The sequence below is a fragment of the Neovison vison genome, chromosome 6 (genome assembly GCF_020171115.1).
Source record: "Neovison vison isolate M4711 chromosome 6, ASM_NN_V1, whole genome shotgun sequence".
Taxonomy (NCBI): domain Eukaryota; kingdom Metazoa; phylum Chordata; class Mammalia; order Carnivora; family Mustelidae; genus Neogale; species Neogale vison.
In genome coordinates this window covers 114,285,417-114,305,527 of record NC_058096.1, presented here as the reverse complement: position 1 = coordinate 114,305,527, position 20,111 = coordinate 114,285,417, and the positions used below count along the sequence as shown (strand labels likewise).

General features: G+C 36.6%; 1 protein-coding gene across 3 annotated transcripts in view; it reads left to right on the top strand.

Annotated features, from left to right (window-relative positions):
* FGF12 (fibroblast growth factor 12) overlaps positions 1-20,111 on the top strand; it is a 556,671-nt gene that overhangs the window by 347,968 nt on the left and 188,592 nt on the right. For all 3 annotated transcript variants that reach the window (XM_044252008.1, XM_044252007.1, XM_044252006.1), the window contains one exon: positions 19,401-19,504. In XM_044252008.1, the coding sequence (XP_044107943.1) occupies positions 19,401-19,504 (104 nt within the window). The remainder of the gene's footprint in view (positions 1-19,400; positions 19,505-20,111) is intronic.

Here is a 20,111-nt window from a genome sequence, read left to right as displayed (position 1 = left end):
CTTTCGGCAAGTTTTCTAGATGATTCTGATGCACTGCAGTAGGTTTTGACTAGTACCTCTCCTCTGCCCCCAAGACTGGGACAGGTCACATTTGCTGATTAAGGCAATCTCTGTCTTGGGACTGCAACAGCCTCTTCTCCTGGTACCCAATTCCTAAGTAACAGGTTAAGTATAGATTTGTAGGCATCCTGCAAAACTTGATGAAATTCAGACTTTGTAGGATCTCAAACATGTGTGGAATCAGTTATTTTTAAAGTTTTTTTTTTTTTTAGGTTTTATGGTAGTCACACTTTAAAAATTTTATTTTAATTCTAGTGTATTTAGTTTACAAGAGATGAATGGGTAAAGAAGACCCACACAACGGATTGTTGAATTTGATTTATACCCAGAGAGAGCCAGAGCTCAATTCTAGATAGGTATATGGTCAAGCATAGGATTGGGAGAATTACACAAATGATACAGGTTAAGCTGTCTTGGATGTTTTACACATGCTAATTGCATTTACTTGGAATGACTTACCCAATCTTTTCCAGTGGCTTTGCTGGTAAGCCACTCTTACCCTTTAGAACCCTTCTCAACTTTTTTCTCCTTTGTGTGAAGCCTTCTCCAGCTCTCCCTGACAGCTGCCACCCTTACACAACAACCCCTTCCTCCAACTCACTTCACCCAACTGTGTCTGAACCTTTTGTATATATTTACAGCTGCACAAGTCCCATTAGACTGCTATTCCTTATCTGCATTTGTGTTTCCCCTCTTAGAGTGCGATGTCCTTATTTGCCCTTCTGCCGAGCACAGCAATGGACAGTTTCCAAGATCCCAAACTGGAGGGCTATGGCAGATATGTTTCATTTAGCTGGCACTCCTCACGGGGAAAAAAAAATGAATGTATTCGAACAGTGAGTGTACCTGCTTTCCCCCACATTTTCCTCCTCCCTGCCTTGGCCCTGAAGAGCTTTGAGTTCAGCAAACTTCTTATTCAGTATTGTAAAATCAAAATGACTGAATACACCTTCAAAGGAAGACTATGAGCCACTTAAATATCACTAATTGTTAAGTCAAAGTGGCTTGGGCTGTGAGTCAGATAACCTGGTTTCTAGTCCAGGTCCTGTCTGTATTTAGCTACATGTATCTTGTTTAAGCTTTCTGTTCCTTGGTTTTCTACTCTGTAAATTAGGTGTTTGATTGATTGATATCTTCAATATCCCTGAAAGATCTGAAACTATGAAAGCCATAAATTGGTAATGAATTTTGATTTTACCATTGAAAGCCTTAAAAATTTCCCTTTAAACACATCATTAGAAAGGGCATAATTATAAGAGTGGGTAGTACAATAATCTTTGCAATAGATTTGAAAACTGTGGCAAATTCAATGTGCCTTCAAAATATAACAGGATCTGACCACTTTCAATACCCCTATTGCCCCTACGTAGACCAAGCTGCTCTCATCTTTGGACTTTTGCAATAGCTTCCTGACTGATCTGGCACTTAAAGCTTTCCCTCTTTAATCTATTATCCACACAGCAGCTAGAGCCAGGTACAACATGGGTCACGTAGGTCAGTTCTCTGCTCAGTCTCTTTCATCACACGTCATTAAGGGTAAAAGCCAAATTTACTTTATAACCGATATGGTTTTACATAATCCTGCCCATTGCCTCTTGACTGTTCACCTTCCTTTCTTTTGACTTATCTTCCTGCTGTTCCTCAAACATATCAACCATGGTCTTTCCAGAAGTCCTTGGTACCAGCATTTCATGTCTTCTTAGTGTGTTCTTCCTCCAAAAATCCAAATAGCCCCCTTCCTCCTTTCCTCAAAAGGGAAGCCTTTTCACATGGAGACCTTTGCTGGTTAGTCTGTACATTTCAATCCTTGTCTTCCACACTGCACTCTTGACTTTGACTTTGACTCTTTGACTCTTAACAACTTGACTTTGTTCTTCCTCCAGAACACTCGCCACGTCTTATATACTTATTTATTTATAATGTTCCTCCTCCACTAAGACATTCCCCATATATATATATACCACAGAATTTCCTCATTCATATTGCTTATGTTTTATATATATATATATATATATATATATATATATATTTTAACTAATTGCATCATCCTCTAAAAATAAGATCAACTGACTTTTGTCTTTGAAAACTTTTTCTGATTTCTCTAACTGGAAGTCCTGCTTTTACTTCTGTATACACTGTACATCTCTTAAAAAACTTACACAGTTTCATCTTATATATTTATTATGTATGTGAGTTATTTACTTCCTTTAAGTTATAAGGGTTTTTTTTTTTTTAAGATTTTATTTATTTATTTATTTATTTATTTAAAGATTTTATTTGTTTATTTGACAGATGGAGATCACAAGTAGGCAGAGAGGCAGGCAGAGAGAGAAGAGGAAGCAGGCTCCCTGCTGAGCAGAGAGCCCAATGTGGGGCTCGATCCCAGAACCTTGGGATCATGACCTGAACCAAAGATGGAGGCTTTAACCCACTGAGCCACCCAGGTGCCCAAGATTTTATTTATTTATTTGACAGAGAGATCACAAGTAGGCAGAGAAGCAGACAGAGAGAGGGAGAAGCAGGCTCCCTGCTGACCAGAGAGCCCTATGGGGGCCTCTATCCCAGGACCCTGAGATCATGACCTGAGTCGAAGGTAGAGGCTTAACCCTCTGAGCCACCCAGGCGCTCCTGAGTTATAAGCTTTTGAGGTCATTGGGTAGGTCTGATTTATCTCTGTGTTGGCATGTAATAGGGCCTTAATAATGAGGAATGCCTTAATAATGGATATGGATAGGTTAGTTTATAATAATAATAATAGTATAATCATACTACCATTTAAATTGAAAGGCTTAATTAGAATAAAAGCTCCACGGGGCAGGTAGCTTTGCCTGCATTTTGCACTGTTGTGTCTCCAGCCCCGAGAGTCATGCCTGGCACATACTAGGTTGTCAGTATTTGTTGAATAAATGAATGCAAGTGAATTCTCAGAACAACTCCATCAAAAATGAATATGACTTTGTTGAATAACACCCAGCTTGAAGGATTAATGCAAATTGGATCATGTTTGCATTTTGTTTTGAGGATGACAGACAATTTAAGAGACTTCAAAGGATGGATAAGGAAGTCATTTTCCATTATGAAAATAGGAAGAAAATTGAGTATGCTTAGTCTGGAAAAGTGAACTCTATAGCAATAATAATAAAAGAAGACACTCTAGCACAGTTTTAAGTGTATCTTCAAAGCGTTATGTGAATATATATTCATGGTGATAATTACAGAGGCATCATTTTCTGAAAGTATGTAAATGGTACATTTACCCAGGAGAGAGGGAGCCATTGCTTTCATTATTCAACCTGGACTAGGAGCTAAATTTAAGCTTATTTTGCAGGGAACAGAAACCATACACTAAGGTGCTTAAAAAGTAAGAAAAAAAAGGTGGGTGGGTTCCTTGAAGTAGTAGGAAAGGGTTTTAAAGTTGTGATAAATTAGAGATTGTTAAATTCTCCCCGAAATTACCTGCTTCTGAAGCTCTGAGATGTGAAGCTGATTTGGTTAAGAGAGAGTAAGGAAAATTCAGTTCCATTATATCTCCCTTCTGTGTTCATTCTTCAGTACAAATTATTGCTTCAGAAATTAAGCAGGGTTGCCTACATTCTCAAACTTAATAGAGATGGTAATTAATGACAGTGGGATTTCTTATATGTCTCTGGTTTGATTAGGTATCTAGTTTATAGCCATGAGTTTATTAAGGAATAAATCATAACTTTATTCTCATGTGGATGGATATTTTCCAGGGCATACTACAATGAACTATAAAAGAAGAATTATATATTTTCCCTGAGGGATTTAGAAAAAAATGTGAGTTTGCTGTTATCATATAATAATAACTAATGTTCACTGAGTAGTTTTATAAATCTTATTCATTTAAGTATCATAACAGTTCCATAAAACAGGTACTATAGTCATGCCCACTTTGAAGATGAGTAAACCAAGGCATAGGGGATTTAAATAATTAGCCCATGGTCACACATGGAATTTAAATAATGGTAAACCCAGGATTTGTATACAGTGACTTTAGTTCCAGAGTTAGTGCCTTTCCCCACTCTCCACTGAATTTCCCTTTCCTGGCTAATATTTCCCAGTGCATAATAAACATTTCCTTAAATCATACCACTACATTTTCACACAACACTTTTAAAAAGTATTAAGAAGGAACTATGATTTACTTGTAAAATATTATGGTGGTTTACTTTAAGACGGCATAAACACTGAACTTGAGAGGATTTTTCTTCAATATATTTGATGCATTTACATTATAAAGTAAGATATTTTTTAGTAATAGTATTTTTTAGAAATAGCAAACCATTATACAATAATTTTAACATTCTTAATCTGGTGGCCTGTTTCGTGTATCTGACTTGGGAAATTGGAGGTGTGTAGGATGTGTGTGTTTGTGTGTGTATATATTTCCATGTATTATTCAGTAGCCTAGATAGAGTGGTACTAAGCAGGCATCCCGCCAAGATCTAGTGAGGTTGCACTTAGTACATCTGCTTTTCCTGACACTGAGACAGAGTGTGGAGCACATTCCCATGTCAAAATATGTCTGTTCAGCATTACTAAGCTCACTCCATAGTATTTTAATTGAATTTTTAAAAACATCCTAAAGAGAACTTCTCTTTGCTTCCTCTTACTTAGATAATGGCAGAAAACATCATTTTATTGTTACTTTAGTATGTAGCGGGGATCATTTATGACCCTCGAGGAAGCAGTGTGGTGTTGTGAATATCCCATACAATTTCAGAGACAGATAGTGACGGAAATTAACAGGCATTTCTCCATTTCCCAGCTGTATACATTTGGTCAATTTGCTTAGCACTTTCAAACCTTGGTTTCTCATCTGTAAAATGGGAATTGTATGTAAAGACTTAAAGTATATAATATCAAACTTACCCTCATGGAAGAGACTGCTTTGGAAAGTCTGAAGAGGAGAAATTTATGCTGCTTAAAGTGTGAACAAGAATAATTTCTAGGTAAGTGTAGGACTGAGCAGAGCCATGGAGAATTGTTAATAGGCCTTCTTGGTGCCTCAGATGCAGTTTAAACATTCTCCTGGGCCCTCGGGCCAGCCTACTCATCTTTAAGGGAATTTGATTGAAGTTGCATCTGGATAAGAGCCAACCCACTACACTACCCTCAAAGTGGGTAGGAATGAATACAGTTACACATGGTCTCCTCTCAGTCCTTTGAGTCTGTTGGTAATCTCAGCAGGACAAGTCCTATCGAGGTGCAAGGGAGGATCGTCTATTTCCCACTGATGTGAAAGTCTTCTGGAACAATGGCTCCCAAATTTTTGAACATTAGAGTCACCAGGGTAACATTAAAAAATCTGATGCCCAGGTCAATTAAATCAGAATCTCTGAGGATAGAACCAACGCATCAGTATTTTAAAATACCAGAGATGATTCTGAAGTGCAGTCACGTATAAAAACAGTGACTTCTAGAATGTTGCTTCTTATACTGTAGTGGGCATCACCTGGAGGTCTTGTTAAACTACCGGTTGTAGGGCCCTTACTCCAGAATTTCGGATTTAGTAGGTCTGGAAGAAGGGCTGAAATGTTTGTATTCCTAAAAGTTCGTAAGACCACACTTTGAGAACCACCCTTTAGAATGGTGCTTCTTGAACCTTAAGTGCATAGTAATCATTTGGGAATTTTGTGAAAATGCAGATTGTGTTTTAGTAGGTCTTGGATGGAGCCAGAGATCCTGCCATTCCTATAATCTGCAAGAGATGCTGATACTGCCCAAAACAAGCTTTATTCTACCATGTTCAATAAGCAACAGCATCATCTGGGTGCTGGTTAGAACTACCCCCAGACCTATTGAATAGGAAATTGCTTTTTAGCAATAATGCACATTGGAATCATTAAAAAAAATTGAATTAAAAAATATTGATGCCTAGATTCACTCTTGGAGATTTTTATTTAGTTGGTGTGGGTGTGGCCAAGGTATCAGAATTTAAAAAACAAACAAACAAAACTCCCAGAATGTTGTAATATGCAGCAAAAACTTTGAGACAGTGTTATGCCATAAAATATTATTTTATTTTATTTTTTTCTTAAAGATTTTATTTATTTATTTGACAGAGAGCGATCACAAGTAGGCAGAGAGGCATGCCCAGAGAGAGGGGGAAGCAGGCTCCCTGGTGAGCAGAGCGCCTAATGCCAGGGCTCTATCCCAGGATTCTGAGATCATGACCTGAGTGAAGGCAGAGGCTTAACCTACTGAGCCACCCAGGCGCCCCTACTATTTTAAAGTACACTGCAAATCATTGCTGTCCTTTGATGGAATGTTCCTTGATATTGTATTGTTAAAAAAAAAAAAAAAAAAAAAAAAAGGCTGGAGACAACAAGTAAAGGGCCCCTCCTGGGTCCACGGCAGACATCACTAAATTCTTTTGCTTTTGCTTTGGTTTGGTTTTGTTTAGACATCACTAAGATTTTACAACAGTCATTGTGGCCTAGCCTCAGATGTCTTTTTGAGACTTACTTTGGGGCAGCTACGACGACATGATTGGAGTTCCACACACTGCCATTTGCGTGCTTCGTTTTCATTAACACCAAGATATATTGAGGCAGAAGTGTGTTCTAGTTACTACATTATAGAGATGATTCCCATACAATTCCTGCTTTCTAGCTCCTCCTAGAATAGTAGATGAAGTTGAGGTTGAACCTTTATGTAAAATAAAAGTTAATAATGCCAGGCAGTACTGGTACTGCTAAGTGATTAGAAAAAAAAAAAAAAAATCACTAGATTTCAGAGATGGAAGAGATCCCCAAAAGCCATGGTGCTCAGAGAAAGTGAACTTTAAACTGAACCTTGAAGAATAGAAACAAAGTATGTAAGGTAAGATCAGGAGAACTGCATTTCACATAAAGAGGTACAGAATTACCCAGTGGAGAAAGCTCCTTCCATGTTGGGGACAAATTAACTCATCAGTGGGTCTAGTAAAGAAATTACATGGAGTTATCACAGGACGATATTTCTGAGTGCTTAACCGATACCTAAAGAGGTCTATACTTTATATTTTAGGACATAGGGAACCAATGAATGTTACTGAGCAACTGCAATCGAATGATGGGTGAAATGTATTTTGGAAGAATTTTTTACGTAGAGACAAGAGGAGAAGTGAGCCGAAATAGATTTTAAGGTAGAGAATACTGGTCCTCTTATTTTTCAAATTCTTTTTCCCTCCTCCATTTCTTAAAAAAACAAACAAACAAAAACTTAACACAGAGGCACCTGGATGGCTCAGTGGGTTAAGCCTCTGCCTTCAGCTTGGGTCATGATCCCAGGGTCCTGGGATCAAGCCCCGCATCAGGCTTTCTGCTCAGCGGGGAGCCTGCTTCCCTTCTCTCTCTCCCTGCCTCTCTGCCTACTTGTGATCTCTGTCTGTCAAATAAATAAATAAAATTTTAAAAACAAAACAAAACAAAACAAAACAAAACCTTACCACATTTATTTCTATAGATCTACTTAATATTTTTGGAATGAAGCAGAAATATAATTTTATTTACATATTTTACCCATAGATATTATATAGTGTCTATGTATATATATGTGTGTGTGTATATATGCATGTGTGTGTATATTAATCATGATCAGTAAATATAACATTTGAGTGTCAATGTCAGTATAACTTGAGTGGAACTGTCAATGTTTCCTTGTGGCTTTTTCACTGACTTCCCACAATTTAAATACAATTGCTCATCAGTGTTGTGTGCAGAAATTTTCAAAAGTGCTTTCTTGTTTTGGTAATTAATGATAATGAAGTGCAAAACTTTGGTTGTGCATATTGAAACCATCTCAAGCAAGTTAGCGTGTGTTGTCTGCCTGTAATTTTAACTAACAGGAACTAAAGGTTTTGTACTTTCTGAGCGGGGAATTTCTGCTCTGCTGACAAATTCCATTTAAGGCTTCCAGATATATTTGTTATAGTTCCATTTTTTTTCTTACTTTCTTTACAACTACTTAGATTATAGTTACTAGAAATTCTCTTTTATCTCTTAAGAACAACAGTATTTTATAGCCTTCCAGCCACCAGAACCTAGGTTTACATCCTAGTCCTTTCTTGGCTGACTTTGTGACCTTGGGAAAACCACATCTTTGAGGTTCAGTGCCCTCATCTGTAGTGGCGGTTGCAGAGTTCACACATGGAGTTATTTTTTTCCTGTTTTATAGACTTAAACCACTATGATTGCAGGTACTAAGTCTGTCTTTTACATCAATGTATATTAAAAGTGCCTTACACAGTGTCTGGAATATATGCGATGAGTTAATGAATAAACTTGACGGGGCACGGTATCAATTTTGGCAACGTTGTGTTTGATGGAAGATTTGTGGAAGATGTAAATCTAAATCCTTTGAAACATGAAAGATTTCTTGGAGGATGTTTCTGCCCTTTGATCTGGAATGACACCTGTGTTGTTCAGAGTTCTTCATGGGGACCATAAGACAAGTCTGATGTGTAAGAAAAATTGCCTGCGGAGAATGAGTGATGACAGGCATTTGCTTTCATTATCGGCAGTGACATGCTTCATTTTTCCATCCTTAGGAAAAAAAAAGAGAATCACATTGAATTGACTTGTTAATTATGCAGGTTTTTGAACATCTATGAGGTAATACAGGAAAGGTTCTATGATAATATCAGGTTTAAAAGCCAGAAGCAGGACTTCTGCCAGAGTTAAAGCAACATTTCTACTAGCATTTGTCTAAGACAGGGATCATCATGTTGCTCATTTTCAGTATGTTGAAAATTTACAAGGTTTGCTGTTGGCCAATGTTTAGAAGAAAAATTTTTAGTCTCTAAGCGCCAAACCACTCAACAGTTCCATAAGTCAGTGAATTCAGTGGAGAAAATAAATCAGAAAGTTGGGTTATTTGACCAATTGTTTATAAAATAAGGCATCATTCTAAAAGCACTGAATCACCGTGGCCTAAAGTATGTTGATTTTTGTGTTGTTTTCATTGTTTTATTTTAAATCCATAGTTGTTTTTGCTCACTGACTCTTAAATATAAAAGATGGAATATATTGCTTTTTTTTCTTGCCATAAATCTTAAGAAACTTAATGAGATGATGACCCAAGCATCCCTTACACCTTGCCCCTACTGAGAAAGCTCTAGCCATATCAGTAGTGGTATTTTGTACCTCACTTTTATGGTTTAACAAATAGTTAAAAAACGGTATCTTAACTGAGCCTCATAACAAGTCAGTGAAGCATTCAGAGTGGACACGAAGGCTCAACGTGTTTACATTACTTCCCGTCACCAAGGTCACAAAGCTGTTAAATGTTAGAACTATGGCCCATGACTGAGAACTATGTCCTCCAAATTCCGTCCGCATCCGAACCTTGTTTCCTTAAAAGCTAAAGTAGGGGGACGCCTGGGTGGCTCAGTTGGTTAAGCAGCTGCCTTCGGCTCAGGTCATGATCCCAGTGTCCTGGGATCGAGTCCCACATCGGGCTCCTTGCTCAGCAGGGAGCCTGCTTCTCCCTCTGCCTCTGCCTGCCTCTCTGTCTGCCTGTGCTCTCTCTCTCTCCCTCTCTCTCTGAAAAATAATAAATAAAATCTTTAAAAAAAAAAAAAAAGCTAAAGTAGGGACTATCATATCTTTCCCTTAAATTCTGGAAGGAAAGCTATTTCAGAGAGTTAAATTCAATGACCACAATTATTTAGGCTTCTACTGTGCAATGTACCTTGGATGAAAAAAGGGTATGTCACATTCTTGAAAAATTTGTTTGCTGGGAGATTTAAGCAAACATATAAATATGAAAAAGCAGTGTGGTAAGTGTTGTGTAATGCTGTGGAGTTAGGATGAGGCAGCAGTTAATTTGCCTGAATGAATACTCCATTGTATCATAGTTTATATGGCCACTTTGGTGTTGGAGGAGTTAAGAGCCCAGACTATCTATCTCCTAGTTTGTTGACTACTCTATAAATCATTTTCCAATTGAAAGTGAAGAGGGGGAAGAACTGCCCTTAGTAAATGATAAATAAAGTCCACAAGTAGTATTTTTATGACTAATGAAAACCAGTTGAATGACTTACAAATATTACTATAAATACTATAATTACAAATGTCATTACAGGAGACTATAGGATTATATGGAAAAATAACCTGATACCAACTAAATTTTAGGTTCAGATTTTTGTAGGATATGAAATTAATCACACTTTCATGAAATATCTTTATTGAGAACATTCTGATGTGCGGGAAATGGTAATTTTCAAGACAGTGGGATATCGAGCGTACACATTTTATAAACAAATATCTCTATTCTCTCTCAGTATATTCCACTATAAATTTAACTTGGATTTTTAGTGGGTCACAAGATGCATGTTTTCCATTGCCCATTCTGCAGGTTCAACCCAGAATTTGAAAACATGGCTATGGCCTTTTATATCTGTTCATCATTAGAAGCAATAAGGAGTCCCATCTTTACAACTTGCTTAGGAAGATACTAGATTTACCTATTGTTAAATAAGAATTCATAATGAGATTTATTTCTCCCTCCTTTCACTTTCTTTTCCTCTCTTCCCCTTCTTATCCTCCTTTGTGCCTTCGCTGGTTGTCACTGTACATGTTTTCTGATGTGTTTTAGATAGATTGCTACCTTTTTTGTCACAGGAATTATTTGTGTGGGTAACAGTCAGATAGAAATTAAGTTGGATAAGAACACAGCATTTTTACAAGGTACGTTTTTCAGGTCCAGTATAGTTTCATAAGAGGTCTAATATCTTGACTGTAACAGATTTCCTCAAACTCTGCCTTTCTTCATCATTCCTTCTAAAACCTGCTTCACCATTCACACACACACCAGCCCCATGTATTCTAGGCTTTCATCCTCTCAAACTTTGTGTCATGTAAATTTTCTGGCTTTCCCTCTAGATTCCATATTTAAATATATTCTACATATGGTAAATATTGTCAGTTTTTTCTTGCATGCTTAATTTCTTGCCTGCTTAATTTTCTTGCAGGCTGGAAATATGACCAAGAAAAGCTATGCATAAGCAAGCTTAAAGAGAAACCGCTGCTAATTCATTTCTTTATTTGGCAAATACTGAATAGTGGCTTGTGAGATGTGGATGCTATATGCTAGGCAATGAGGATAATACTAACAGTTTCCGGGGCCTTTGAGTTGCCCACAGAATAGCAGGAACCACAGGAAGGATTACAGATGAAGGTTTACCCCCATGGACTACATCTGTTGGCTACATCACTATTTCCCCATTCTAAGCATGACATGTGGCATATACTAACTGCTCAATAGATATTTATGGAAAGAATACCAATTTTTAAAATCAGAGACATTATAGAAATACTTATAAGATAACATATGAAAGTTCAAATGGCTAAGGCTATGGAATCATTCCCTCAATTTTAAGATGACAATTTTCATTCCCTTCTCTGTTCACTTGGTACCCAAAAAAGAAGTTAGGAATTTTTATACCCTGAAATAAAGCCAAGTAGTGAGATACTTATTTTAAAAGTGACATTTTACATGTCCGAATGCTTTCCATGATGCCTGAAAAAAAGCAGGCATTCCATGAATATAATCTTTTTCATTTTTCCTACCTCATGTGTTACTTTTCTTTCTTTCTCTCCTGTCACTTAAATTTCAGCCTGAGACTGACTGAAATTTTGTCGGTCCTAAAACTTACACAATTTCCCTCATAAAAAACAAATATAGCATGATGAAATGAAAATTAGGTACAAAAGTGAGTAAGATGGGAAAATAAAACACAAAAGGTTAAAATTTAAAAAGCTAAAAGCTATTATAAAAATGATAAAATCTAGGGAAATAAGATTTTAATTACTTGATGGTTGCTAGTCTATACATTTGTTTTCCATTATTTGTATGTATAATCTTTGAACATCTTTTCATATGGAAACAATCTTGTAATTATTTCCTGAAAAAAATAATTGTCTTTCCTATAATACAGTTAATAAAAAATTATCCTTTATAATTATATTTTTATTTTAAAAAGTTTATTTTAGCTTCATAGTTCATGACTGGTAATATCATGTACATGTTGAGGATTGTTAAAAAATATGAGAATTTTTGGTTGTATGGTATCAGGACATTTCAAATCCATCACGTACTTCCCCCAGTAAATAAATTGCTGGTGATTTATACATTATTACAATAATGCTGTGTACCCTGTGATCCCATAGCCTCCACTGCATGCAATAACAGTGTTTATGTCTCATGTGACGGGGTGGTCGGCCAGGTAGCTCTGTTGATCTTGTCTTGATTACCTATCTGGGGGCCAGCTATCTGTCTCTTAATCTACACTTGCCTTGGCTGGATTACTGAAGCCACTTTATCTTGCTCTAAGTGTCTTACATCCTTTTCGTGGCACCAGTGGGTTAGTCTGTGCATATTCTTCTTAATGCAGTGGCAGAGGAGAAATGAACAAGTGGGAATAAATGAGCTCTCTTTCAGACTCAGCTTGCATTTGGTAACGTCCTGTTGGCCAGAGCGAGTCACGTGGTTGAGGCCTGTCTCCAGGGATAAGGCAGAATATCCTTCTAGAGCACTGAATGTTTATATGGTGAAGCATATAAATAGAAGGAAAAGTAGAGAACTGAGTGTATCAATGCAATTCATCTACTAGATTTTTTAAAAAATAATTTTCTTTCATTAGTTAAAAATAAAACCACTGCTCTCTTGAGATATATTTGACATACAAAAGAAAAAAAAACCTTTTACATATTTGATGTATACAATTTATTGTGTTTTGATATATGCATACACTCATGAAACCATCCCTATAATCAAGATAATAAATATACCCATCAATTCCAAAATTTTCTTTGTGCCCCTTTGCTTTTCCTTTTTTTTTTCTTTCTCGTGAAACACTGAACAAGAGATCTACTCACTTGACATTTTTTTAAGTGCACAATTTAGTGTGTTAACTGTAGGCACCATGTTGTATAGCAGATCACTAGAATTTACACATCTTGTATAACTGAAACTTTACATCCTTTGAATAACAGCTACCCATTTGCTCATCCCTCTAGCTCTTGGCCATTGCCATTCTACTCTCTGCTCTTATGAGTTTAATTATTTTAGATACATCATGTAAATGGAATAATGCAGTGGAGGGAGTAATTCTAGGACTAGCTTATTTCACTTAGCACAAATGTTCTCCTGATTCATCCATGTTATTGCATATGACAAGATTTTCTTTTTTTAAAGTGATGAATAATATTCCATTATATATATGTGTCACATTGTCTTTCTTTACTTATCCATCCATGGACACTTAAATTGTTTGCATATCTTGACTATTGTGAATAATGCTGCAATGAACATAGGAGGGCGTGTATGTTCTTGAGATTCTGATTTCAACCTTTTCCATATATTCAAGGGGTGGAATTGCTAGACCATATGGTAGCTCTGTATTTAAATTTTGAGGAACCTCCATACTATTTTCTGTATTGGCTGCACCACTGTACATTCCCATCAGTAGTGCACAGAGTTCCCAATTTCCCCACATCCTTGTCAACAATATTTATTTATTTATTTATGGCCATTTGAGCAGGTTTGAGGTGCTATCTCATCATGGTTTTAATTTGCATTCCGTCATGATTAATGATGTTAAAAAACATTTTTCATATACTTAGTGGTCATTTGTATATTGTCTTTGGAGATGTGTCTGTTCAAGTCCTTCACCCATTTTCTAAGTGGGTTATTTGGGGTTTTGCTCTTGAGTTGTAGAAGTTACTTATGTATTTAAGATATTAACACCTTATCAGTTATACAGTTTACAGATCTTTTTTCCCCATTTTGCAGGGGAAACCTTTTAATTCAGTTGATTCAGTTGATTGTTTCTTTTGTTTTGCAGAATTTTTAAAGTTTGATGTAGTCCCACTTGTCTTGCTTTGCTTTTGTTGCCTATACTTCCAGTGTTATATGCCAGAAATCATTGCCAAGACCAATGTCAACAAATTTTTCCCCTCTGTTTTCTCCTAGGAGTTTTATAGTTTCAGGTTTTATGTTTGGATTTTTAATCTATTTTGGGTTATTTTTATGTATAGTATAAAATAGGGGTCTAATTTCATTCTTTTGGATGTCAATATCCAGGTTTTCTAGCACCATTTGCTGAAGAAAGTATCCTTTCCCCTCATTGCCCTCTTCATACCATTTTTTCTGTGTGGTTTGGTGATTGAATTTTGTATGGATCCCAAGAATACAAACTCCGTTATTTTACTTTTCAAAATATAAGAGTTAGATTTACATAAAGGCTTAGAATGAGATATTGCTTTTGGAAAGGACAGGATTAAGAAAAATGCCCAAATAGAAGATTTGGTGCTTGGACTCTCTTTGGCATATAATGGTCGTCTTCAGCAAATGTTTACTGTGATCCTGAATGTAAACAGAATATATACTACTCTGTTTATTCTCTTAAGCTTTCCCTTCCTGTTTCTTCCTCTCCCACTCTCTCCTTTTCTCCATTTTATACAAGTCTGGTTTAGATGTGATTATTTGCTTGGAGAGCTTACAATCTAGTTGTGGTTAGTACAGGAACATTTTTTTTTAAATGAAGAAAATTATAAATTGTGAAAATAGTCCAGTCTAGATTCAGGACAAGGACAGCTTAGGAGTGAGAGAAAGCCCTTGGTATTTGGTGTGTCATTTCAAGCATGACAGTGATTTCAGTATGAAGATATGGGGAGAAGAGCATTCCGGTCAGAGAGAGAAAGGATGTAGTAAGCAAAAATATGGGGTTAAAAGTAGGAAGAGGGTGATTAAATTACTAGAAGCAGTAAATAAATATATTAGAAAGAATAGTATCACATAACAGAAATATGTATATATAACTTCTACTATCAGGCTGAGATGTTTTAAGTTTTTAACTTCTTTTTGTCTTAAAAAAAAGTACTTTTATTCCAATAAGAAAACCACAGGTTCTGGTAATGTGTCTTTTTACGACTCTTATGATCAGTAATATTTATAACATTTATTAAATGTAAGATATGTACATATAACTGGGGTAGAAAGTACAGAGACATAGCCTCAGAAGTTTTCATTTTACGGATGGAGATAGATGTGTAAATAAATGACTATAATACCATGTCCCAAATGCTATTATAGAGATACACCGATGAATTACACAATGATGGAAAAGGAAACAGCCATCTCATAAGGGTTTGGGTAAGACTCATGGTGTGGTTGAATAGTGAAGACAGCTTTTTCAAAAAGAGAGAACAAAAGAAAAGAAACTTTAGCCTCATTAAAGATCAAGGGGAAGTTAGGAAATGGGGACATTCTATAAAGCTGCTTATCGTGACTGGAGTGAGCAGCAGACGATCAGCTTCCAAATGCTATCTGAAGCCAGATTGCAAAGGGTGCTGAGGGTCAGGGTGGAGACCTTGTGTAGTGCCTAGAGGTTGTAAGCAGGGAAATGGCATGATGAGATTTAAGGGGCTTGAATAACGGAGTGGCCAACTTATTACTATGAGTAAGGCCTGAGGCTTTGAGGGTGGGGAGGAAGACTGGAGACGTGGGAGGAATTCTTGTGCACAACAAAGGACTTCTGTGAGCTAGAACCCTTGTGCTATAATGAGGATAAATAATAGATAAGGGTATATCATTTGGCACTTTGAATGATTTTAGGAGGCAGATGCAGAGAGAGTAGTTTTTAACTTTTACCACAAAAAAGTTTCATTCCAAAATGTTTACTGATTTTTTTTTCCAATTTATTTATTTTCAGAAAAACAGTATTCATTATTTTTTCACCACACCCAGTGCTCCATGCAAGCCGTGCCCTCTATAATACCCACCACCTGGTACCCCAACCTCCCACCCCCCCGTCACTTCAAACCCCTCAGACTGATTTTATTATTATTTTTTTTTTAATGGACTTGCTAAGTCTCCCAAAGCATACCATCTAAAAGCCATTATCACTTTCTGGTTCATGTATGACTTTCACAGCTTCTTGCCTTTGTCCCTGCCTGGCTTTAGTAATTTTCACACTCTCCTCAGGTATGAACAGCTTTGGAGTTGCCTTGTTATGACTGTTTCAGCTAAATGGACCAGTGTTCTTAGCATTTGTCCTGGGAAATCTTTAGGTTGGAAAGACGATTTGCACCATTTTGGATTTCATTGTTATTTCTCATAAGAATTGTTATTGAACTTGATACTTTCTAGTAGTTGCATTTATTTACCATGTGAAAGCACCTTACATTTAGTCGGTACCTTGCAGATTAGCTCTGCTTTCTTTAGCAGTTTCTATCAGTGGGGATTAAGGTTGGCTCTGCATTACACAGACTAAAATAACAAGGTCTTATTTTTCTCACATAAAAACCAGACCTAGGTAATTAAAGGCTGGCCTGGTGCCATTGCCCCACAACATCCTTAGAGACCCAACTCCTTCCATCTCACCTGCCACTACTCCCTTGGGGGTAGCCCTTGTTTTCATGGTCTCGGACTATCCAGCCTCCATCCCCCCACCCCGCCCCTCATGCCAGTCCAAACAGCAAAAAGACAGAGGGCTGAGAAGAGGGTAAAAGAAACCTAGAAGCTATCTTTAAGGAAAGAGTCTTCAAATGTACAGAGACTTTTCTAACAACATCTCATTGGCCACTACAGCCAGCTGTGTGAAACATAGAGAAATGTAGCTAAGTATTCTGACTTTGTGAAAAGACAAGAATGGGCATCAGGGGAAATTAAACTTAAAAAGGAAGAAGGAGGACACACAATATTTTAGGCAAATAACCACATGAGAGAGCCAAAAACCTTTATTCAGGTGCAGTTTCATTTGAATTACCTCTCTGAATCTGTTTGTCCTTCTAAAAATTAGGATAATCATTCTGTCTTAAATGTTATGTGGTATTGGTGGTTGAGGGTCAAATACAATGAGGAATTGATCAGCACAAAAATACGGTATTTTTTTAAAAGTCTTAAGCAATCTTCTGTATATAAATGTAATAGGTATTAGTGAGACAACGTCACTTGTTAGATCAGACCTTATGGTAACCTTATTTGAGAAGCAAAAGAATAATAGATTAATGACAAAGAGTTCTAATAACCAGAGAACACCCTTCTGTTTATGAAACACTTTCAAGCATATGGTAGTGCATTTGGTTCTTCTGTAAACACGATGCAGTGAGGATTATTATGTTCATTTTACAGATAGGAAAATTAAAGCAGAGGTTAAATGAATGGCTCCCAGCCAGGTAGCTTCTGAGTGGTGAGTCTAGAAACTATGTCATCTGCAAATCTCACTTTTATTTATTTATTTTTTTTGTAATCTGTTGCTGCTTAAATCTTTATGCGTCACGCATCTTGTTTTCCATTTGGCAAAGTTTAGATCTCTAAGATTAGAGTGACAGACATTCAGTTATTTATCCCTACTTTATCTGCATAGTGTTCATTCTCCTTTCTCCCTAGTATGAATCAAATGCAATTACCAGTCCCTTTCTGTACACATCCATTATTCTCCAGAACCACCTAAAGTCCTGTCCCACCAAAATGTGTTTCTGTGTGTGGCTTTCCCAAATTCTGCCATTTCTCTAAGTGTCAGCCTGGATCCCATCTTCCATGGGAGACATTTCCTGAATATTTCAGGCCACACAGATCTTCCATTTTCCTGAACTTCTGTAACACAGAGAATATATATAGAATGCATATATTATATTTAATTATAGAAATAAATTATACACTGTATCAGATTATTCCATATGTCTTAGATTTCTCTCCCCAACTAGACTTTAAGGTCTTGTACTTCTTAAGTTATTTCAGTAGCACAAGGACAGTGGTAAGAATATAGGAACAATAAAACCAGTTCAGATTCAAATTGAGCCAATAATTCTTGAGCATCTCCTAAGATCTACTCTCAACTTTAATGACAAATAAGGAAACAGGTTGAAAGAGGCAAAGAGACTGGTCTAGTGTCGAGCACATCTAGGAATTAAAATCTGCTATAGTAAACCTGTGGTCTCAGGCTTGATACTTTACAGCTATTGGATGAACATTTGACTGAAAGCCAAATACTGTGTGTGTGTGTGTGTGTGTGTGTGTGTGTGTGTGTGTGTGTTGTTTAGCGTACCATCCCAAGTTGAGAGAAGCCAAGAATAAACAGGCATTCCAGGTAGCGCTTGGTTGGATTTTCATACATTTTGCACTCAAAACTAAGAAGATGACCAGAACTGATGGACATTGTATCAGCAAAAAAGAGGGATAAGGACTTCCAACTAAACCATATGCAGTTATATGCTCTTATGCATGCAGCTGTGAGGTATTTCATCTGTAGCTGTGTTGTCATCTGTAGAGCCTAAAGGATTACTTTCTTCCCTCATGTAATATGAATTCTTTCATGGAAGGGGCAATGTTTTATGCTTATGCTCATTTTTTTTCCATTTTATTTATTTTCAGAAAAACATTATTCATTATTTTTTCACCACACCGAGTGCTTATGCTCATTTTATAATTGCAACAGTAGCAACTGGAGTAGTGCTAGGGAGATAGAATTCATAAAAAAAAAATCATTGGAAGAAAAATAGATTATCTTCTTGTTTCTCTTTCTGGTGCTTGAGTATCTTCTCCAAGTAGATATGTAGACTGTTCAATAGTTTCAGTGATGGACAACCCAACTACTTAAAGACTATAAGCAGGTTCCCATTTCGTCTTATTGAGTTAAATTTAACAGGTTAATTTTTAATGGTTTTATGCACATTTATATACATATGTGTGTATATATGTGTGTGTGTGTACATATTCTGAGGTCTAAAATATGTTCATTAGAGCTTAAGCTATCAATTACTGATCCATCTTTTTATATATCTACTTTTACATGTAAAGGAATTGAACTATAAAAAGAAAAGCTCTCATTCCACCAATGTAGCTAAGAATGAACCAGTGATTTATATATCTTCTGTATTCAAGACAATGCTTAGGACTACGGAGAAAAATCTGAAAGCAAGACAGCGTGGGATAAGTTATAAAGATCATATTTTCTAATTACTTATGTCTGCAGTTACATTTTCTACTGTTGAAAATGTTTTGGTTCAAATTATTCATTTGTTTGAAAAAATCCCATTATACTGTTTGGGTATGTGCTAATTTTGAGAAATAAAACTGTAGGGCCCATTGAGACCTTATGATGGAATGTAACCCCTTTGCTACAGATGAGTTTATGTGATTTACCTGGGGTCACATGGGTGATTAAAGGTGATGCAGAGACAAGAAGCCAGTTTTCATCTCAGTCTCCCTCTCTCTCCCTACTAATTTTAATGCATTGTTTTTAATTCTCAAAAGAGTCATCTTAAGAAGCAGGATGATTTATTCAAAAGGTCACTGATTTTTCCTCTGTCTTCTTTTTTCCTCTCTAGCCCTCTTCAATCTAATTCCTGTGGGCCTGCGTGTGGTGGCTATCCAAGGGGTGAAGGCCAGCCTTTATGTGGCCATGAATGGTGAAGGCTATCTCTACAGCTCAGTAAGTACTTTGTAAAGCGTGTGTGTGTGTGTGTGTGTGTGTGTGTGTGCACGTGCGCGCGTGTGCTTGTGTGCACACATAACCTGGCATTGAGAGCTAGTGAAGTAACAGTTATTTTAGGGAAGAAAAGTAGAAGTTGAAGTCATTCTTGATTTTCTGACCCAACATGTCAGCAGTTTATTAAGATTTTTACAATTTCCGATGTGAAGGATCATCCCTCCTGAGAAAGAGTTAGTTACTTGCTATACTATATAAATTCTTTTCGTCTGGCTTCTACTTCTAGAGGGTATGTCAATCTTTTGAATTTTACCTTTCTGTCTAATTCAAGGGGTAAGATATTTTTCTTTTCTCCTTTTACTTCTCCTTTAAGCAAAGAGGATGGTTTAAGAAGTTAAATTCTTCAGTTTGTCTGGGAGTCTTCTCTGTCTTGTTGGGGAGAAAAATTTCTCAGAATAGGTTGTGTTTCTGTTTTGTATTTAATAAATCTGTTCAGCACTAATACAACAGATTCCTGTCATAACTGGTCACTTCAAAGACAAGGTGAATTTATGGAATGAGCTCTGAGTTAGGGGCTGGATATTTGAGTTTTATTTACATTTCAGTTACT